Source organism: Diadema antillarum, unplaced genomic scaffold (assembly GCF_040938485.1).
Source record: "Diadema antillarum isolate AM-2024a unplaced genomic scaffold, OU_Dant_1.0 seq00001373_RagTag, whole genome shotgun sequence".
NCBI lineage: Eukaryota > Metazoa > Echinodermata > Echinoidea > Diadematoida > Diadematidae > Diadema > Diadema antillarum.
In genome coordinates, this window is record NW_027272134.1 from 742197 (window position 1) to 766492 (window position 24296).

At 40.6% G+C, this 24296-nt stretch overlaps 1 protein-coding gene across 1 annotated transcript; it reads right to left on the minus strand.

Annotated features, from left to right (window-relative positions):
• Positions 1–763: 763 nt before the first annotated feature.
• Positions 764–22178, minus strand: LOC139708774 (leucine-rich repeat and WD repeat-containing protein 1-like). Its single transcript, XM_071620724.1, has 17 exons — positions 22124–22178; positions 18222–18361; positions 17171–17413; positions 16568–16681; positions 15958–16110; positions 14881–15064; positions 13755–13942; positions 11164–11284; positions 10316–10422; positions 8975–9185; positions 8554–8623; positions 7578–7715; positions 6753–6886; positions 4888–5046; positions 3014–3117; positions 2536–2613; positions 764–2409 (listed from the first exon to the last, which is right to left on the minus strand). Exons 1-17 carry the CDS (start codon positions 22134–22136, stop codon positions 1351–1353), a joined length of 3216 nt encoding a protein of 1071 aa, XP_071476825.1. The 5' UTR covers positions 22137–22178; the 3' UTR covers positions 764–1350.
• Positions 22179–24296: the final 2118 nt, after the last annotated feature.

Sequence of the window (24296 nt, forward strand, 5' to 3'; positions counted from 1 at the left end):
ATGAGCGCCGAGTCACTGAGCCACAAAAATCTGTATCTTCAAGGATAAAACATCTATAAAACTTTAAAAATTCAGTGAGATTTCCAGAGCAAGATTGGACAAGAGATTTTTCATCGGATAACAGATTAAATACATTGAAGAATTTCTTGAAACCAATGTAAAAGAAATAAGTTTATAACTGTAATTGCAAAATCTCTGACATTGAATTGATATTACTCCAAATTTAAAATGTATAAAAAGATAACAGATTCTAAATTATCACCTTCCATGATTTCTCAGACACTACCTAATCTGTAGGACATGATTCGACTTTGAAAAAATATCCAAAAAATACTAATATGAGTCTTCCAATCGGCACATGATGATTTACCAGCAAAATGTGACAAAGTTCCACTGCTCCTCGTGATCCATTTCATATAATGTCTGTCCCACTTTCACAACCTTAGCAGTACCCTTACAAAGTCTTGCATATCTACCTATCCGAGGACCTTTGATATTTTGGTGACACCCCCCCCCCCCCCCCATATGATTGTTTTCCATCAGACTACAATGTAAAAAAACCAAATGAGGTACCAAAAGATTTTCTGCCCGTGGTATTTGGCCTAAAAGTGAGGTAGCCTTGAAATATGACTAGCTGCCGAGTATGAAGAGCATGATTTTATCTGTGTTCACCTGGCTCTGTCTTCAAACATTGGCAATCCCACCATTACACCATGAAATCACATTACTGCAGAGCCCATTCCCCCCCCCCCCAGGTTTTGAGAGTTTAAAATAAGTCTTTTGATAGACATGTAGTACCACTTATATAGGATCTCTTTACTGAAATAGATTCCTACCAGATTTGCAAAGACAATACTGCTATGAACAATATAAAGTTATCGAAGTGGTTGTGTGCACATGTATACAAAAAGGCTACAGGTCTAGAATGTAGAATGGAGCTTTGAGTGTTGTCTTTGCGCTTCTTTCTGAAGATACAGGATAAGGTTTTGATAACTACATAAATAGACAGCAATAGCAAGCGTCAAGGACACGCCTCTGAAGTGGACGTGCCTACATGCTTTATTCTTGATTGCCAGTGCAAATTTGGGGGTCGATATCAAAAGCAACATTTAAAATGGCAGTCCCGTTATTTCACTACACAGAACTCGAGATTCGATCACTGCTTCGTACACTTTACCAGGCATTGAAAACAGCTAGCGGGTCTTCAAATGTAACTCCTTCACAGTTTGTATTGCATGAAGAGGTCTGTGACTAGAAACGAGAATGCCAAGACAGCTTTCCGAACCGCAAGGGGGTAAAAAGAAGAGAACGATCACATCACTATGAGGTCTGAGCTGATGAAAGATTCAGTTATACTCTCTGCCAGATGCAGATGAGGTTCTTATTCGTGACAGAGACGATGAATTTACAGTCCGAGCTGATGGCAACATCATTGACAATGATCCTGTCCTCTGTGTTAGCAATGTCCATAACATCGTCACCCCCCTTTTTGGGTTTCTTTAGGGACTGCCTCAATTCGGCAATCTCTGCTTTTTCCTTGGCCCTCTCGCGGGCCTTCTCCGCCCGTTCTTCTTTCTCTCGGGCCCGCTCCTCTTTTTTAGCCTTAGCCGCAGCTGCCTGCATCTGTGCCTTCTTCTCCTTCATCTGCGCCTTCTTCTCTTTGATCTGTGCAGCCTTCTCTGCCTTCACAGCTGCCTTCTCGGCGGCTTTCCCGGCCTTATCCGCCGTCTTTTTTGCCTTCTGCTTGGCGAGCTTGTTGTCCTCCTCTGCCTTGGCCTTGTTGGCTTCCTGAATCTTCTGCTCCCGCCTGGACTTGGCCCGCTGGGCAGCTGATGACGTCACCGGGGCCGGCGATGGTGATGGCTCCGGCTTTGGCGGCGGCGGCAGGGCTTTCGGATCAACTGGGTTCTTCCGCGGCCGTCCACGCCCCCTCTTCTTGGGCGTCTCCTCCACAACAGCATCTGCCTTTTCTGCTTTCTCCTCCTCAACCTTTTCAACTTTACTCTCCTCACTCTTTTCCTTTTCCGTTATTACCTCCTCCACCTTTTCCTCACTCGTTCCTTCGGCATTTTGGCCTTCCGCTTTTCCTTCCTCACCTTCCTTTTCTTCAGCTGCTTTTGTGTCTTCCTCCTTTTCAACCATCTCCTCAACTTTTTCTCCATTTACTTGCTCCGTTGGAGTCTCATCACTTTTGTCCTTTGCCTCTTCCTGGGATTCCTCACCCACAACTTTTGCCACCACGTCTTCTAAGACCTGCGCAACCGCTTTTTCTGATTGTTCCGCGTCAACTTGCGAGTCCTTAATCTCCTCTGGCTGCTCTTTCTCTAGTGATATGGCTGCAGCGCCCTCTCTTGTGTCTGCCTCTTGAGAAGGAGCTTGGCTTGGCTGCTCCTGCTGGTCATCCGTTGCCTTCTCGCTTGGCACCACCTGTACGCTTGGCTCCGCCTTCTCGTTTGGCACCACCTGTACGCTTGGCTCCGCCTTCTCGTTTGGCTCCGCCTCTTCACTTGGCTCTGCCTTCTTGTCCAACTCCACCTCCTCCTTTGGCTCCTCCTTCGGCTCCACCTTCTCGTCCACCAGTTCCTGCTCGTTGTTCTCTGGCCACGGAAGGAGCTGCAAGGCAATGGGAAGAAGGGAAGAAATTCATTTTCTGGTATCATTACTCCGGCAGATCTACTATTACAACACTGCAAAGTCAACAGATGCTTTCTACGAAAAGATCTACATAACAAAACAAAATTAACCAATTTTTTTTTTCTTTAACAGGGATCAAGTTGAGCAGCAAATACAAGCTTAGACAGCAAAATCATATTGTTGGTTTCAAATGAGTAAATGCACATCATTAAGCCATATAAAAATCAAATTCCACAAAAACGACAATATATATGTTCAAAACATACTTTCCCCCATTCCGATGAAAGAAAAAAACAACAACTAATAAATATATCATTTCAGCATAATAGTTGATGGCTACATTATGGGTTCATAGGAAGGCAAGAGCAGCACTCCTCACCTGACTGGGTTTGACAGTTTTCTTGTTCTTGGAACTTGTCTTCTTGGACACGTCATACACCCAGACCTCTCCTTGGTCATCACCACTGACCAGGACCCCACAACCTGTCATCAAACACACAAAGAGAACGAAAGACTTAAGAATTAGTGTCATACTCACTGAATTTTTATCATCAATTATAAAATGGGTTCAAGAATGTAGCCAATAGGAAGCGCTGAAATGAGTCACCTTTGCTTTCGTTACTCAGTCCCATTGCACTGCGTGTTAAATCCTATTGCCGATCGTCTGTGCGCGCGGCGGCTCCTTTGAATTGCATGCATACGCGCTGTCAATCCTGTAAACAACTTCTAGTCCGGCCTTTCTTCCCTTGTGCATAACATGCTGTGGCGTACGTATCATACGTACAGTGTACAGTAGACCAAGCGTTGTGGGACCGGACGCATACATGGAGTCACTTTGAAGGGCAAATCCAACGATTTAGCAGGTTAATTCTCACGCCGTTTTCAGAGTATGTTGTCTAGTAGGCCTATATGAGGAGTCTATATCAAGTCTTTAAGGTAAAGGGTGCATATATGTTTGTATTAGAGAATGGAATAATTTGCCATTGAGAATTAGGTCAGCCTCATCACTATCCAACTTTAAACGTACATGTCGCATTTATCTTGAGGGAAATTTGTAAAACAAGAATGATCAGGGAAGCTGAATTTAAAAGTATAGTAAAATAGAAAGTATCTTTCTGCAATTTCATGTAAATTATATGTACGTGCATGAGAGTTTTTGTGACACGTGTTTGTGTGATTGAATGTGTGTGTGTGCGCGTGTGTGTGTGTGTGTGCTTGTGTTGCATTTGTCCTATGTAAATATGTTACTATTATACTTCTTGTTAATATGTTTAAAACTTTAGTATGTTTTGCTTTGTTTTATATGTTTATCCGGGACCCCTTTTTTTACAAGCTCTGCTTCTTTTGGGGTCCCAAACCATTCATTATTCTTAATGCTGTATCCTTTTGTAAAATGTCAAATGTTTAATGAATTGGTTAAATAAACTTGAAACTTGAAACTTAAAATAAGTAAGTTTTCATGCGGGAACTTAAGTGTCCGGAAACCCAACCCCCCATCATACTTATACTGTATGTGCGGGATTTCCGAGTGCGACGTACGTAAATGTTTGGGACGAACATCTTCGGACGTCTTGGCCCACAAAGGTACGTGAAAAATGCTGAAAAATGCTGTTAGTTTTCGAATTTTCGACCCATTTTATAAAACAAATGATGCACAGGATTATTTCGTGGCGTTAGTGGAGGCGTATAGTGCACTCGAGGGTATTTACAATTGTGAAACATGCACGAGGCGAAAAATGCACTCTATCCTGTGCATCATTTGTATACTTTATTGGGATCATTGTGGACAGTGAAGGACTGATCAATTCAAATATTTATGTCTCAAAATGCTCGTACAGCCTTTTGCTTCTAAGCTAAGTGCAGGAATGCCAACCTTGGAAAAAGTGTAGCAGTATTATGAGGGCTGAAAATGGCCTATTTTATTTTTTCCTTCTTTTTTCATTTTTCATGAAACCAGCAGTATATTTTTTTCCCTATGGAGGGAGGGGGAACACTACAAAATTCTGCCCCCCCCCCAAAAAAAGGGGGGTGGGGAGAAGTTGGAAAATGTCAGCAAGTGTTATCTTCCAATTAATACAAATGAGAAATAGTCAGAATCATCATATGCTTCAAATCATCATCAATATAATATAAACATTATATGATTATTACGTGCTTGCAAATTACCACTGATGGAATTACGTTCTAGCTCTTTCCTCATCTCGCACATTGGCCTCATCTTCGCTATGCATGAAGCCGTGCTTTATAACTGACCTGGCCACGTCCCAATGTCCAGGTACACGCTGTCCGAGTCGCACCATTCCAGGGTGTAGAGGGGGTTGATGGTCACCTCCCTGCTCCCCTCGCCCTGCTGCTTGCGGGACTGGGACAAGCTCCACACGTGGATGGACCCATCACACGCCACCTTGCTCGCTGCACAAAAAGGGGTGAAGAAGGGGAGGGCTTTTAAGCTTCAGAGACAGATGTCACACGGCATCATACAAACATTAATCCTCAGCGTGTTTAGAGTGCTACTTGGCACAGAAAACCCCATAGCCTTGTACACATTATTCAAAGTCTGGTACAGAAAAGGTTAAAATGCCAAACTAAAGTTACAACATGAATATCCAAGACAGTTACTACCAAATATGTTTTGGTGTGTATGTTTTTGTTGTTGAAGAAACATGCATGTGTATTGCATGCATGACAACCATAGGGCAAGGCAAAAATAATGCCCCAATCAGGGAGGCCTTAGCACTGGTATTCTATTGGCAGGACATAAAGAATCCTGTAGAATTAGGAAACTTGGCAGCTCTGAAAGACTTCAGAATATTGTCAGAAACACACACTGAGCCACAAACGGCATATTAGACCCCTTGTCATGTCACCTTATGCAGGACTGCACACTAACTGATTTTTTTCTACTGGTCTGACCTGTCTGTCTGACCAGTAGGTAACCAGTTTTTCCATTTTTTTACTGGTCCATTCCTGAACTAGATATATCGCTACGGCGACTGATATGCCTCCGCCATAATGCATGGTTCTCCTAATAGGTGTATAGTACAATGTCTTGACAATGTGTGATGACAGTTTCACACAAATTGGCAAAATATTAAAATGACAGGTTTGACACAAATGTGCTGAATGTTCACTTTCCTAGAACTAGGTTCAATTGGATGAATGATTAAGATGTCAGAGTGCAGGTATTTGGGGAACTGATGATTTTTACTTGACTTTTGACCCTTTTATAAGTTTATGCATTGAGTAATTTTCATGGTATTGAGAAAAAGTAAAATTTCAGTATCAAATGGGAAAATAGCATTATCTAAACCTTTCGTTTGACCTTTGACCTTACAGTTCCACAGAGAATCACTGTTAGGTAGAACATGCATAAATATGTAAGTTTCATGATGATACCTTGAGTTACTTTCGAGATATGGAGGAAAAAGTGCAATTTAGCACTTTCACTTGACCTTTTACCTTTTGACCTTTGACCTTTTGGCAAGAAACTTCCCCAAAAATATATATTGGGTAATACATGCCATACATCAAGTTAAAAAAAAAACCTTCAGGCATATTGCATTTTAAGGAAAGTAGTGATATGTTGAGGTGTTGACCTTGACCTTTGACCCATGACCCCCAACTTCCCCAGATAATCACTGCCCATCGGTACAAGCATATCTACTAAGTTCCATGAAGATACCTTGAACCATTTGCGAGATATGGAGAAAAACATGAAATTTCATTTTTTTTTCACAAAATAACCTGTGACCTTTGACCTTTGACCCTGTGACCCTAAAATCCACACAAAGTATTATCCCCCAAGGATATACCCTCATACCAAGTTTGATGTAAAACCACCACACGGTTCTTGAGATATCGACAAAAACAAAACGGGACGGACGGACGGACGGACGGACGACCCGAAAACATAATGCCTCCGGCCACTTCGTTGCGGAGACATAAAAAGTTACTGGCCCGACAGTGATTTTTAATAGTCAGGGACCGTCGGACCAGTGCCAGTGTGCAGCGTTGCCTTATGCACACACATCAAACTGCCACATTCAAGCCCACACGTCACTTGTAAACTTGACACCAGGTCAAAGAAAGATGGGGGTCCTCCTCCTGGGGGTACTCACCAATGAGGTCGTCCTTGAGGAGGGCAAGGCCATCAATCATGTCACCCTCCTTCTCACCATCATCATCCATCTCTTCCTCCTCGTCGCCTAGCAACCTTGCCTTGCTCGGCAGTAAGAACTCCACATTTGGCTCCCTACAGAGAAGATTTCAAAAAAACAAAAAATGTGTGCATAAAGTATTAGACGTTGAGTGGCTGTTTTGTTTTGTTTTTCTAAATTTGCACGAGGGAATGTACTTTCCTTTCATGCAGGCTACACAGTGACACAGTACCCATGACACAATCTGAGCAGTATCATACAGAAAGTATATCTGTCATAAAGAATGTGAAATTGATGACATTTCACTCACAAAGCAAATGCCACTGTCATGCAAGTCACACCACAAATGTTACTCTCTTGACTCACAAATATTCTCATGATCTCTACTGTCTTGACATTTTGTCTGAATCTGGTCAAATTGTTTACACATTTATTACTTGTGTATTTTTGCATTTAACACGAGAGATAATTTCTAAGCCACCTTTGAGTATACAATCCATGCAAGTACTAGTGTCACTGACAATACTTGTAATATCTGCATCTCATTCATACTTCACAGCTTCAGTCTGTGTCAACAAATAAGGGTTGCCAACATTTACAATTCAAAATGGGCAAGGTATGATGGATCGATCTGGGAGATGTCACGAGCATCTCAGTGGGTTCTCAAATCAGGAAGGCTTTTCTGTTCTTGTCACAAAGCGAAGGGCGATAATCAATTCATTCTAGGGAGCTTCCAAGGGCAGCAGGGAAGCTTGAAAGCTCTACGCTCACACACCACCATCTTACTTTGCTCTCTTCTCCCCCTTGGGCGTGTCCAGGCCCCACCCGTAGCAGCCGTTGTCACAGCCAGCCATGAGGAAGTTGGATTTGGGGCAGATGACCAGGCCCAGGACCCTGCCAGGGGCTTCCAGGACGAACAGCTTCCTGGGATTGGGAAAAAAAAATCACAATTTACAAGTTCTGTATATCTACATGTATGTACTCACAGGATTTACTGTAAAACGAGGAATGTTCGCGTGCATTTTAATTTCGCGAATTTCGTGAATTTCGCGAGCGCCAAGATTCGCAAAATTAAAATGCACACGAAAATTCTTGTCTACACTATATGCATTGAATGCCAGTGGCATTTTGCAAAAATTTCATGCCGCAAAAAAAGCCATTGGCTCCAATTCACGAAAAATTCATGCCACGAATATATCAAGTTTTACTGTATACAAGGATATTGAAAAGGGAAAATTTTCTTTCAATTGCAGATGGCATAGGGGAAAAAAAAAAACCAATCTTGCCTCAATTCCTTAGTCAAATACAGCACAAGATTTCTCCATATTGATTTTTTTTAAATCATTCCAGGATTACAATCCAAAAAGAGAACCTATTTCTTTTCTTAATTATTATCACTCTCGATATATCGCCTACTATTGATGTCAGTATTTTTAGTGATCATAGTCTTCCAACAATTGCATTTTGTTTTCAAACTTGTGGATTGTCTACTAAATCCCAGATCATATGGGACATAAATATCTACAACACCAGAATTTGATGTCATCTGATACAGATTCAAAAGAAACACAGATATACGATAAATATCAATAATTCAAAGTCAACCAAATATGCTCCATCAGGAAAAAAAAAAAAATCCAGAAAATGATCACAAACACTCGTCCCTGTTGGTTAAGAGTCATGTGTATGAGATGCAGCATTTAATTTGCAAGTATTACAGGTCAAAGAAATAGAAGAAGATGGATTTTAGGGTGTGACTCACTTGTGTCTGCACTTGAGGTCTGGTCCATATGGTATGCCAATGTCAAACACCATGATGTCTTCTGAACCACCTGAAACAAAGAAAATAAGTGAGAAATAAAGAAAAGCGATCAAGGTTTTTGCACGTAGATCAGAATGGGAGTCATACAATGCAAACAACCTCTTTACCAGGATCTGCTTTAGCTTAAGCATCACTATACCATACATAAGAATGAATAATCAGTCTGATATGTGTCACGTTTTGGCGGCGTATTTTCAGTTCTTTTCCAGGCTGAAAATCAATGATAATTCTGGAAGAATGTATCGAAGTACTGTACAGGGAAGCTTTGTCGAATTTACCACGTTTGAATTCGTGTTTTTCTGACTGGTATGCAATGAATGTGTATGATAGCAAGGCCTATGTTCATTATCAGTCCACTCACAGAACAGCCAGTTGGGTCTGTTGGGATGAAAGAGCAGGCAGTTGATGGGGCGAGCACGTCGTTCGCACTTGATCTCGGCGTAGCAGAGCAGCTGGGTGGTGTGGAGAAGCTTGATGGAGCCTTTGATGCCAGCAGCGGCCAGGACGGTGGTCGGCTTCCGCTTGTCTTCCATGATCACCATCAGCTTGGTCCATGCAATGCAGTAGAACTCCTGCCAAAAGAGGGGAAAAATGTGGCACATTACATTGATGTTGACCGATGGTAAGGACAGTAGCATACTGCATGTGCTGACTAAATGAACTGATTGTGGCACTACTGAAAAAAACATTTGAAGACCCCAAATTTAGCTGGATGATTGATAAGCTTCTTGAAATGAAAAGTATTTCAAGCCCAGTGTAGTAGGCAGGCATCATCACCACAAAATAGCATCTGCCATAGAACACAGCACATAAGAGAGCTGCAAACTCTCTTGACTGCTTGCCCTACACAAGTGAAACTCACTACCAGGCAAATTAAATGAATGGGCAGTGGCCAGAATTAAGTGTACGACAGCCACTTATTCTGTCAAGTGGACAATTCATTTTTTTTTTATACCCTAAATCATATAACATGTCTAATGAAATGGAATGAATTCCCTTGTCACTATGAACCTTGTTCATTGAATTTGAAAAGAAAGACACTGCCCTCAGCACTTACATTGGGCACTCCAGTAATAGTTTTCACAAACACATGCACAAAAATTAATGGGGAATGCTTCAAACCTTTCAAACCATCAGAGACTTGACTAGTTTATTTTTAGCTCCTTTCTTTGTTTTGTTTTGTTTTTGTTTTTGTTTTGTTTTGTTTTCTTTCTTTCTTTCTTTCTTTTTTTTTTTTTTTTGGGGGGGGGGGGGGGGGGGGGGGGAGGGGGGAAGGGGGAGGAGGGTGAATACCAGGAAGACCCTGCCTTTACTTGAGCAATATAAGCATAGATATAATCTGCAATGGACATTTTCTTCATATTCTTGAATACCATGGTACAAAAAAAGTCTAAGGAACTTGTGTGCACTTCTAACCGAATCATTGGAAAACATATCTGCATTATTATGAAAGACAGCTCAGAACAACCTTGAATCTTGTGGTTTTGGTTTGTTTATATGTCTCTGTTTTCATATGTGAAGGGATAGATGAAACCGATACGACATCATCCACTTTTTACCCTTTTTTTTTTTTGGCATGCCACATACAACACTTCTCTGTGGTTCATGAAGACGGAAATATTGACTTTAAATCAGAGCCTCTTGAAAACTTGGCAAGAACAGAAAGTGAAACCAGAAAGCGAAGAAGGGTTGGTAGGCTCACATCCTTCTCTTTGGTGTGCTGGTATTTCTTGAGGACCTTTCCAGAGTTGCAGTCGATGACACACACTTGGTTGCTGCCACATGTTGCCACAGTCCACTTGCTAGCTCCTGCAACGGGCATCAAATTAAGTTGCCATCAATATAACACAAGAGTGAAGAGCACACTTTGGTAATGATCCCTCCACAACTGAAATGGCCAAATATCAAATCAGGTTTTGACAGCAGCAAACAGAAGATAGTATACCATTTGTTGTAACTCATCAGTTGCTGCTAGTTCTCACGGTACAACTTAAAGATGAGCTTCTTCGCAAATCATTGACAAATTCAACAGCCCAATGATATGAGTTATCAAATTGGCATTTTAACCAAGAGTGGGAATACATCACATGAACAGTTCATAAAACCACAAATGATAAATTGACAATGGACAAAGATAAGTGTCCCCAATCATGGAAACTGAGCCATTCTCACACAATGAAGATTTAATATCAAACTCACATTCTCTAAAAACATACATGAAACCTGTGTCATTATTCAAAACAAACAAATTTGACAACAAAAACAGGTTTGACCTTGAGACCAGCAACTCAACTTTTTTCTTGTCAACCTTGAGTTTTAAGAACTCTTTGACTTTCAATACTGGAACAGAGTATTTACCAGCAGCTGTAAGAAGAAAATGATAGGTCACTTGTACAAGGAAATGAAGAATTTAGTGATGACAGTGATAATGTCTTGTCATAAATCACTCGCAAGCATGTTACTCACACACGAAGGGTTACACATGCCATATCACTGTGCAACAGAAACTGAACTATGACATCTTGGAATACACTCTTAATCACATCTTACCAGCAACATCTGGGTTGGGCTCAAAGGCACACTTCCATACATTGGTCTTGGAGTCTGTTGGGTCATTGTCAACTGAGTGACAGCGCAGAAGATGCATGGGCTCATAGGCAATACCACATTCCTGGAACGCAAGAGAAAAGCAGATAACATTTTAGATTCCACAGTTCCATTTTCAAGCATTCATCTATGTCCGTATAAACATTTCTTGATTAAACAGCGTCACAACTCCATCCTAACGTTGTTCCAAAACAGGGCACAAGTGAAGAAATATATATGGTAAATTTACAGCAAGTTATTGAAAAGGAATTCTTGTATTATATGACATTCACATAACACTATGCTGATGCTGTCAATTCTTTTTGTATTTGCTGGTACAATCTGACACTGATGAATGTCAACACGGAGTTGCCATATCGAAGATAACAAGTATTATATTCCACATACTAAGAATCTTGCTATAGGATTGGTCAAGAGCTGATCACATGATAAAGCATAGTTTTGCCCATCACATCACCTGAGAAGAACTAGGTCACTTGATAGTACACAGTGCAACGCACTTTCCCTTCAGTGTCGCGTGGTGCGTGCAGCAAATTCATTGTTTTGTCATCTATAAAGACAGCTGTTTGTTTTGCTGATCTCTGGCAGTCCATACAGTCTTAACGCGAGATGAGTACGCGCGAAATAAAAGTGCATTGCACTGTGGACTATCATTTAACTAGGTCACTTGATAGTACACAGTGCAACGCACTTTCACTTCAGTGCCGAGCGGTGCGCGCAGCAAATTCATTAGGGAGCTTTAGATTTTAGACGCGCGGACGTTCAAAGGAAAAAAACATGTTCTGAGCTTGCGCAGTAGCGCGCGTAAAGTCAATCTATTTTTAGCTTGCGTCGCCCGAGTTGTTTACTATGCGTACTGGGCTATTTTCATGTCCGCACAGTTTGCGACGTAGAGAGCTTCTTCATGCACTGATCATATGTGGGTGCGATTCTATTTTTTATACGTTGCGTCCCAGCGTAATCTAAAGCTACTTAACTTTTCCACACGACGCAGGGAGAGGAGAACGTTCAGCGCAAGCGTCGGCTCAAACGTCCGCGCGTCAAAATCTAAAGCTCCCTATTGTTTTGTCATCTACGCGCACACGTAGCCTAAGCCCTAAGGATACCCAAAGACAGCTAAAACGGTTTCAGATGTGGAATAAATTGGGAATTTCTAGGGCCCTAGATGTGGAATATAAAGCAAATAATCAACTTTTAGTTTCAGGCAATGAGACAAACTATCACTTCCTCGGCGATCTGAATGTGTACGCTATCTTTCCTCAGCTGCGCTTCGGAAAGATAGCTACATCCAGATCGCCTCGGAAGTGATAGTTTGTCCCATCACCTTCACCAACGTTGATTATTTGCTTACTAACAGTGCAGTGTCATAGACACAATATTATCACGCTTGTACATGTTGGTGATTCTTGCTAGAAACAACCTGAACAAAACTAACCAACAAACACAGTATCATCACTGGCTATTGGGCAGAAGCTCAGTGGTCTAGTGGATAAGACACCTGTCTAGCAATCAGGTTGTGGGTTCATATCTAAACAAGTATAAATGCCCATGATTACTGTCATGGCTACAACTACATAAATACTGAATAATCAGTGTGTATTTGTATCAACGAAGGGCAATGATTCAATCAGTGGCAACAACCAATGTAGTACACTTCTGATAAACAACAACATACATATATTTGACTAAAGAGGCAATATTAAGTTGACACAAATAGAATTGCCAAGCAATTCCATTATTTTTAGTCCAAGTGCAAGATTTGGTATACTGTAATATGGTTAGAGAGTACCACAGACGAAAGTTAAGATGGGATATAAACAATGCATTAATGAAAGATAGCTTCATAAAAATTACATACAGGGATATTTCATCCATACAAGAAAAAAAAAAACATTGAAGCATATAAAGTCATACAATACAAAGAGAAAGAGAGAGGGGGAGCTACAGACTTGTTTGGTGTGGGTGCTGCTTTTAATGTTAAATGTCTACTTCAGCCTTAACTGGGGGGGGGGGGGGGGGGGCTTCAGTATGTCAAACAATAATCAATTTATACACTGACATAGCAACGCATCCTACATATTGCAGTACCACTGAATTATCATTTCTTCCTATTTTGGAAGAGTATACTCATTGGTAATGGTCGACTCTGGTCGAGATTCTTCGGCTGTGTGTGTACTCAAGTAGAGATTAGCAATACAACTATACATGTTCTCTTACAGGGATTCTCAAATGTATCCAAGCCGGGTCGACCTTCCCATTCTGTGATATCCCCGCCTAGCGCTATTGCAGAGCACTGCTTCATGAAAGTTGTCTGCCCTGACAAGTTGTCCGTCTCTGACAACTTCAGTAAAATCCTTCGTTTTGATTGGCTGAGAAGCTCTGGTGTCTGACTGCTACCATGGTGATTGTCAGTAACTGACAACTTGTCAGGGCTGACAACTTTCATGAAACGGTGCCCGGGTCGCAAAGGAAGACTTGTACATGTAGGAGATAGAACGAGTAGCAGTATGTATTCATCACGAACGACTACCCACCTGGTTGGTCTCCTGTCCCTCATCCATGGGTTCCTCCTCCTTCACGACCACCTCCAAAATCTGCATGCCACTCTTCTGCGCCTCGATCATCTTGCGCTTGGCAGTCGTCTTGGGCACCTTGGTCTTCTGACCGGCATTGGGGACGGACTTGTTCTTCTTGCTGGCGGGTTCCTGTGTGTTGTTCTGAGCTGGAGTGTTGGAGGTGAGGAAGAGAGATGAAAGATAGAGACAGGGAAACACAGAGTGAGAGGGGATACTGTAAAAGTGGAAATTTTCGCGGTGTTCAAATTTTCGCGCATTTCGCGCAACCAGAAACTAGCGCGAAAATAAAAGCACGCGAATATTTTTGCTTGCCATATGTGCCTGTGCGTGATGTCTTGATTCCGCGGAATTAAAAACACGCGAAACTCTTCCGACCCGGCCAAGCGCGAAAAATTAGTCACGCGAAAATATCCACTTTTACAGTATTACAATTTGGAGAAGTAATGATGCTGCTGGAAAAATTCCTCCTTGCAACCGTGACTAGCATGGAATGGTCTAGTTTGAGGAGAAACAGGTGAACATATTGCTCACAATGCACTGAAATCCGAGACTGCCAGATAACAAAACAGTACTTCACAGATGCATACCGTATTCGCCGGCGATAAGGCCCCAACGCCAGATTTGCCACATCCTGACTTTGGTGATAAAAAACAAAAAGGGATAATCTTAGGGATTTTAATTGTTCTGATCAAAATTCATGAATTTCCTACATTATAAGCCCAATAATTTGCTTATGCTGGCGTATAGGCCTCGACCCGACTTTACTGCTTTATCTTTATTAAAACAGTGCTGCCTTATTGCCGGCGAATATGGCAGTTAGTATCCAAATGGTTGTGTCTGCATCATCTCCTGTTCCCCTTCACATAAACGATTGTCAGAGGAGAGCTGTGCGCATAATCTCTCCTTCCCAGTGATGCGCATTTCATGATTTATTTCAGAGTCACTCTCGAATCCATCCTGCAATCACTATGAGGATCATCTATCTACAAAATAATTAATCATTAAGTATGACATAGGTAGGGCATTTCAATTATTGTATAACAAAGAAACAGAAAATGAAAACAAAAATAAATAAAATACTGACCCAACTGCCTCTTCTCCACAGCTTTGGAGAGCTGGGCTGCTGTTGCTGTGCCATTGTTCATGGATCTGCCCGAGCTATCGTTTCTCACAACAATCTGGACTTTGGAAATCGGTGCGCTGGTGTCTGTGAGTTTCCGTAAGTGTGCCGTCATTTGCATGACACACTTCTCTGCCAAAACTGTGAGCTGCAGGATTGATAGAGGGCAGCACATTGGGAGAAATGACACATGGTACTTAACCAACTGTGATCTGATCAAATTTGCAGAAGAGAACACGTACACTTATTCAAAGACTCTCAGAGGTGAGAGCTTCATCGAGGCGAATTCACAGTGTTATTTATTTCAAACCTTATCAGCTTACAATGCACACTTATGAGAAAATTTGGCGAAACATCCAAATTTGTTACGTGTATAAGTACCTGTAACCTAGTTAGGTGGACAAGAAACATCACTGAAATAAGTCAAAATTCAATGTGTAAGCTGATTTGTCCTGCCAGGTTGATTACTAAAGTCAACTCAAGACAGTTGTTTCCTTCTGAATTGTCACCAAATTCATCTGGTAAAGTGGCTTTTAATCACAAGATAAAAACCTTCCCTCTACGGAGCTACACCACTGATTTTGTAACTTCAGAGCTGCCAACCTTTGAAAGCACAAATTTCGTGTTGCGACATTGCTTACACACAAATACAGTGAATAATATGTGCCTCCACAGCTTGCTGGGGTGACTAAGAAAACTTCCATTCCCATATCGGGAAAAATACTAGCATCTTTTGTAAAGTGCTTTTGTGCAAGCGAATACAAATCTTTGTTGGGTATTTTCAATAATTTCTGACTGCAGCTGTATATAGTAATGTGTTGCATTCAAGCTTTTTAATTTTTTTTAATGGATTCTTAAACATCATCTTTTTGTAAGTATTTAAATTTCCTTTCTCCCGCGTTAAAATCGGCAAGTCTGCACAACAGTAACCGCTATATGCCACATTGTGCAGCAGCATGTGCCAATATGCAAAACATGTGGTTACACTTTCAAGTTACTACCCCGATAGTGCAGGGAGGGAAGAAGAAAAAGCCCCCTTACCATATGATGTGTGAACTCCTGCAAGGCATCGGGGCCAAACTGCACCTGGTTCTTCAGCAGCTCGACAAACTGCTGCTCCAGCATCTGGATCTCTGCCTTGCTCATGGGGTCCTTGAGGAGTGGAGCGCAGCTCTCTGCCCACAGGACGTGGACCTGGTGGGACAAACAGCAAGTGTTGGACAGCACACATTGAATGAAACAAATGTAAGAATTATTGTTTGCCAATGAGGTTTTGTTTCACTTTCGATGATGACCTGGAATAATAAGTACTGCCTACATCTCCCATATTTAATTTCTCTCACAAGGCCAATGTTAAAAAGAGGATTTGATTTGGACTGCATATGACTTACAGATGCCACACTCTCAATGTCTGATTCTCGTCAGTGGATGAACACGTAGCTCTATACTTCTGAATATTTCAAATCTCCTAATATCTCCAAATCCTCTCATCAACTTTCTGACATACTCTCAGAAGTATTTTTTTTTAAACATAAATATCTCAACATTCTTTTTTTTCATAAGGTCATTACACTTTTATTTTCAGCTGAAATGTGTACCAGAGACCACTGCAAGAAGCACAGCTAGTTTAGAGATCTCTTCTCTACGGTACCTGTTCCTGCAGAGTTTCTTCCATGTTCAGAATGGTTTCCCGCAGGTCAACCTCCTTGCCATTCAAGATCTTCAGCTTGGGAAGCATGTAGACGACAATATACTGGTCTGCAACCTGCAATGTTGACGACAGAAAAGCCACGTGTAAAACAACCCAAAGCCTTCACAATGAAAGCTCTATATCCTGTGACTTAATGTATACCACTCAACAATCATAAATTGAACATGATACACAGTTTCACGTGGTATCAAGGCAACGATTCAATAAGCATAGTCCAAACGTCAAAACGCTTACAAGTTTCTAAAAGATACGATGTTGTTTTCCTTTGTTTTCATTTGTTCTCAGCAGTTTGTAAATTTGAAGTTTGTCAAGTGTCTGCTTCTGAGGGAGAGGATGTGCTGAGCTGCTTTCACTACTTTACTTGTCTCCAGCAGCAAATTCAGCATGAGGTCAGCACTGAGGCTAGGCTAGCTAGTACCATGCTCATTCAAAGGACAGACAGCCATACTGCTATTCTGATACACATAATTTTGGATATTTACTGATCTGGAAAACGGAAAGTCCCCTAGTCATGAAATTCTGTAAAACACTGAAAACACTCACAGTCAGTTCATTGCTTTCAATATGCAGCTCTTCTAGGTTGGGAAATTGCTCCAGGGTCTGCACCGAGCGCAGCAGGTTGTTGTTGCAGTTGAGTTTCTTGAGGTGGCGAAGGCCCAGCGAGAGGGGGAATCCCGTCAGCCGGTTGTTGGTGACATTCAGGTCCACCAGGCTGCTCATGCGCGAGAACACAGAGGGGTCGAGGGTTGAAATGCGACGATTGGAGAGGTCAAGATTCACTATGTCCTGTGTGTGCAACGATTAGAAAAGTAACAGCATGATCAGCACATTTACTATGATCCACATGAATGATTACATTCCACAGATATGGAGCCAGTACGACATGAACCTTATCAGGGTTCCCACAGAAATTTGAAAACAGAATTCCATGACTTTTCCATGACTTTTCCATGACTAAATTGCTGCTTTCCATAACTTCCTTTCTGGCACGGTTTCCAAAATCAGACATGTTATGATGGCCTCCACCTCCCCTCACAGCAATCTGTTCCACCTACTATCTTACTCATGACATGTACATCTATTATCATTAGTATGGTCCAGGGAGTTCTGTAGAATTTGGGATGTCACAAAACTGGGAAAAATGGAAATCATGAACACCAATTATAATAGCAGAGTATGATCACAGAGTATGAGAGTTGCGAGACACGACAAACTGGAAAGCTGCCATAGCCAAGACAAATTTTCCAAAGTCCCTGACTTTTCCATGACCACAAATTTTTCCAGGATTTTCCATGACTGTGGGAACCCTGCTTATCAAGCACTACTCACAGAATGGGTTTTGAGATCATTCCACCTGCTACGTACTTCCCATTGATTGCACACGCGGGACCTGCAAAACTTCTTTACATCATCAAATCACTCATGCCATATCAAGTAATTACCAACAAAGACAAATGTCATGCAGCCGATGAGCCCCTATCGCCATGAGAAGATATTTGTAATCAATTACGGTGCTTGATTGCACCACTGGCTGAACTTGAAACGGAAGCGCTTCATGGTGGAGCAGTGAATAACTTTGCATGTAAAAAGTTACCTGTAAGGTCGAGCATCCACTACAATTCAGCATCATCTTCTCCACAATGGAACTGCTGGAGAAAATTTTGGTCGGAACTGGCACAGGCACGTTGGGATCAGGTGCCGGGAACACCCGACTGGTCCCGATCATGCGACTCCCTAGGAACAAGAAGAAACAAGACCAAGAAAGAGAGAGAGAAGAGACATATGATCAAACACTTTGTTATCATGAAGTTCAGTACACATGGAATACATGTTCTTTGGTGTGTGGACATTTATTTTTCAATTAACTTCACTCTGCTGAAATAGCATGATAAAAAATGTGAATATTTTGAGAAGATAATCTAATATGTACAGAAATACTTCATCCACAAATCTTTAAGCACATGTATGAAGTTCAATTATATTGGCCAAGCAATAAAAGTCAATCATGCAAAACTTAGCCAGTAGTTCCCACTTCTTCTTTTTTTTTTCTTTTTGTAGTAGCACACCAATTTCTTCTAGACAATGCAAGGCCGCTTATACAACACCATCATGGGAGTGGCCATGATTGGCGCAATGGGTATCCTGCCATTTTGTTAATTTGATGAGATGAGATCAACGAGATAATACTGCAGAGGCAAGAAATCATTTCAAGGTCCCAAAGATTAAATATTTTGATGATAGGCACACTGACGCCTTACTGATCATGTTATGTACATTGCATTTTTTCATTCAACTTTGCTTTCATTGCAAACTGGTGGCTCTTCTGGGTAAATTCTGTCTTCAGATTGAAGTCATTTCTCAAAATGTATGTAATCTGGGTTACCTCTTCCCCAAGGAGTCTCTTGCACTCACTCGTTATGGGATACCCCATGTTTGGGCATTTAAACTAATAAGAAATTAATGTCATAATTGTATTTATACTGGAATAAAGGTGTCCACACAATCAGTGACAATATATTCATAAGTTATGTTACACGGTATGATCTTACTTCAATCTATATAGTTATAGCTTAACAGTTTCTCCTTTGCTACACCTGCTTTCATATGTACTCAACTACTGACATGTAATGAAAAGATACGTATTTCAATAGTTTTACACATACTGTATGTGGAGATGAGATGACATGCAAGATTTGCTAATAGATTCTGCAGTTGTAAATGCATGAGAATGTAACACCTTGCCTGTACTTGTAGCTACATGTAATACTAGCTGTAGCTGCCATCGCTGAACTGGTTCTAGATCTAGTCCTAAAATAAATCAGTGTTGGAACAAAAGTATGGTCACTACAATGTACATGTCTGTATATGTAACATAGTCCATAGTCCTTGTAGAGTCAATTCAATTCAATTCTAAATACATTTATTCCATTCAGATCAGATCAATTACAAAGATACATTTACATGGACTATGATAGGTATACAAGCAGGGATCTGATGAGGACATATGTAACACTAACACAGGTACATTGTAACTTGTGTCGGGATGCCCTCATACAATATAACAGTGTCAATGAAATTGATACAATAATTACGTACATACAAACACAAATATGCCAAAGGCAGAATTGAAAAGAAGAAGAAAATAAACAAGGTACAAGTCTACAGACCCCCCCCAAAAAAAAAAAAAAAATAATAGGCCTAATAATAATTAAAAAAATAAATAAAAAAAATAAAAATAAAAATAAATAATAAATAGATAGTGCACATGTGTGCTTGTTTATCTTCCGAGGATCAACAATTCTGGCAAATCTTTTTACAGGGCCCCAGTGCATTGAAAAAAAAATATGTTTCTCAAATCTGCTTTTTTAAATACATTTAGATGAGATACTGGTAACAATGTACTGTAACATGCAGGGCAGGTGAGTTCCACAGTTTTTCATTCATTCATTTCATTTATTTCAAACTTCTCATAAAAATGCAAAGAACAAGGCGAGAACAATAACATCAGCAGTGTTTATTTATTTCCTGATGACACAAAAATCTTCAAGCATGTTACATATTTTGTACTTCAAATGGTGTTGCTGCTTCTTGCAGAAAGATCTTGAATGTCTCATTTCCTGGTCAGATAAAGTGGCTTCTCAGATTCCATCCGTAAAAGTGTTACATGTATGTTCTTACATTTGGCAGTCAAGAAAAGCAACATGATTAAACTATGAATATTGGAAATGTATAGATTTAAATCTCTCACATGTACTTTCATGTAAGGACTTGGGAGTGGTGGTTGATTCTAAATTTAATTTTGATCAGCATTTCAAGGCACAAATTAATAAAGCGAATACAAGTGTAGATTGGTGAATTTAATACGAAAAACATTTGTACATATACACAAAGATAATGTCTTATTATTGTATAAAGCTCTGGTAAGACCTCACTTAGAATACGCCCATGTAGTATGGAGTCCTTATTTGGAAAATATATATATATAGGGTAAGAGTACCAGTATTCGGTCACCTACTGGGATTCGGTCACTTATCATTATCACCAGCCAGTAAGTTCTACAGTCACAACACACGCAAATCACATCAATTCACATACTTGCACACTCATTCACAACAGGAAAGTCCCTTAGTCCCCTCCAAAAATCCATCCAAAATCATAAATTTCACCATCAAAAGTGCAGAATCGGCACGACTTTCCCAAAAGCGCGTGCGGATTAAGCCCAATTTTAAATGTACATGGGTTGAATGCAAGTGCCGATTCCCCAGTATTCGGTCACCAACGGGCACCGCCACGTCCCCGATGCAATTTTGCGCCAACAAGGTAGTGCGCAGCGCATTTTTCAGCTGCCGTGATCCCAGCATGAACATGCATTGACTTTGAACGCGCACATCGCGTGACCGAATACTGGTTGCGGTGACCGTATTCTGGGGGATTTTCAAGGTGAAATATTTTGGGATTTTGTGCAGTTCTGCGAGATATTTAACAAAATGAAAATTGAGATTAAAGAAATTTGATATATTTCACATACATTGCTGTAGATATGATGTATGCATGTATGATGTATTGCCTTAGTTTAAGAAATATTGCAGAAAAGCTAATGGCCGAATACTAGAGGCTTTAACCTATAGGGTCTAATTACGTTAGGCCTAAACCTTACAAAATGTTCAAAGGAGAGCCACAAGACTGGTAGAAAATCTAGATCTACTTGCTTTACGAGCTTTCTCTCACGAACAGAAGTTGATTTATCTTGGACTCCCAACTTTGGCTATCACCGAGCGAGGGGTGGGCAATATGATTGAAGCATGCCATTCAAGCTTTAAATATGATCAAAAAGTACGAAGTAGTGCCTGATTAAGATTCAGGTCTGACAAAAAAAAAACAAAAAAAAAATGCACGAGGACATGGTAAAAAGTTTTATATTCTTAGATCACGTACCCCTACAAGAAAACAGAAACCCTGGAATAGTTTAAGCAAAACACTAACGTTAAGTTTTTAGCGTTAGAATCTAAAAATTTTAATACAGTCACAGATGCACGCACCCATTGTCTACAGTTTGAAATTTATTTGGATAAGTTTAGGAATTTTTTAGTCAGTCTGAAAGTTTAAGATCGACTTGGCTTCTTTGTGAAGCAGGCCCCTGAACAGCCAAAAAGTAAGCCAATCGAGTCTCGGGTGGATGGCCAGCCCCAGCAGGGAAATCAATTCCTATCACAATCCGCTGTTCAAGATTGAATGCTGAGCCGAGAGGCACGGTCACGGAGCGGAGGACGCGGACGCGGACCATAACATACTCGCTCACTCGCTCGCACACAAGCTCTGCACGTACTTGTACCTCGTTCACCAGCGTCATGTCAGAAGAGCAACTTTGGTCAACAAAATTATTTGGGCGAGTTCGTATGTAATTTAGAAAATATATATTAAATCATGAGCCCTGAGGTAAGTCTCTACCTCAATGCAGACTTTATAGTACGATTATTATCACTATAGAGCACTGACCTCTGTAAGCCATCCTGAAAGCGGTGAATTTTGTTGTAAATTAGGCTCTCCAAATGTCGACTGCGTTGCTTTTGCTGAAAGATACTCACAAAAAGGCAGTACGTAGTAGAACGTTGGTGGCGCTATATACGTTTAGGATTTTGCGTGGCGTTCTACGTTATTATTCCTTATCACGTATTTTTAAAATGTATATAATCAATAAAATCAGTCATTGGAAACACAATATGTGCAGAATATTACTTAAGTAAATCACTAACATGTAATTTAATATCATTTTACCTTTGCAAAAAGAAATCAGACATTTGATACAATAATCTTATATAGATTCTTTTTTGAATTGAGACTAAGTTAAAAAGTATGCTGCCACCATGCGTTCCATGTGAGAGAGGGTTGTGAGAAAGAGTGGGAAAATGAGACGCTTCGAAATGGTGTCGAGTTTTATTAGCGTGCTTTTGGTATCGGGTGCCTGAATTGTGTGTGCGGTATTTTTCTGCCTAAGTACACATGTTTTTGTTTTTGTTGTTGCTTATATGTTTGTTTGTTTGTTTTTTATTTTATGGGACTATCTTCTTCCTTTTTTGGGGGGGAGGGGGTGGGGGAGGCAGGGTCAGACAGAAAGCTACTATGATCAAGAGATCACTGCCAACCAAATAAGCCTACATCTGGAAAAACCGTAACATCCCATGAGCAAAGCGGTTCTCCGTTCTGCATTCAGCCTTGCATTCATCACTGTTGGGCTACAAAAGCATATTTTCTGATCCATGATAAATGCATGGTTATTGCATTATTACACGCAGAATCATTCAATATTATCCTTGGGCCCTTTGAGAGGGCTGGAAGCTGGGCTGGGCTCCTGGCACTTTTTCCACTATTGTGAGGACAGAATTGAAAGAGCACCCATGAGATGCTTAGATACAAGAGACGCTGACTTCCACTCAAGCCTTCAAAATGTTGATAAATATTTGTGGGGGATAAACTTTGCCCAATGCCAACTGTCGATGTTGCCAATTTTCTTTTATCCAGGGGTGGAGCCCTCTACAGCAATTGAGCTGTCCAATCACCTTATCGCGCCCTCTCTGGTTATTGTCCAGTATTGCTCAGCCTGTGACAGGTGGTATTCTCACGGAGTTGTTCAGTTTCAGTTTCTGCATTCCGTTTATAAATATATAATATTATGTGTGTGTGTGTGTGTGTGTGTGTGTGTGTGTGTGTGTGTGTGTGTGTGAAACGGGACATACAGGTGACCATCTTCATAAACAGGGCTTGACTAAAAAGATGGCCCCATAACAGATGAACTTACGACATGAAATAAACTATCTATATCCTAAAGGGTATAGTATCAGTTGAGGTGAGGATTCAGCTTTTCGCGAAATACTTAGAAACCACTTTATAAATTGTCGAAGAACATGCAATTCTAAAAGGAGTTTAGAGTTTATTTGATGAAAATCGGTGTTGAAATGGCTGAGATATCCAGAAACAAAGTAAAAAAAAGCAATCCTAATAAAAGGCATGGGTCCCACCTTTTAATAGGATCACTTTGTTTTGGATATCTCAGCCATTTCAAAACTAATTTCATCAAACTTCGAATTCCTCTTAGAATTAAATGCTCTTTTATATTTCATGAGAGTTTTCTAGTTATCTCAAAAGATCATCACCAAAAAGCGTTGGAAACCTGAAGCCCCAATCTCAACCAAAAGTGTACCATCCCTTTAAAGTACGTCATAATATATTACCATGTCGCCATTTACTCATAGGGGAACAAAATAATGCAGTGGGTATGCAGTGCTGTGAGCATGCATTGTGCTGTGACGATGTTGATCTGCAAAAATGTGCTCATTACACTACACTATGTGTTCATGTTACATGACAAGCATATAAATTATATATCGATCATCACCTTATACACACTGTTTATAGGATAAACAAAAATGTATAGTATGAATTTGATATCAAGAGAATATTGGAATATGAGTTTTAATTACGTGTACTAATTCTCTTTTTTTTTTTAATGTGCAATTGATTATCCACCGTTTTAGATTTAGAAGCAGAGAATTCCAGACATTCGGCCTATAATGTTTTAATGGCTTTTAGGCTATAATGATTCAAGGATTTTCGAGATGATAAACCGGGATGATTTGACGTAATAAGTTTGACTGAACTGCAAAGTTTATAC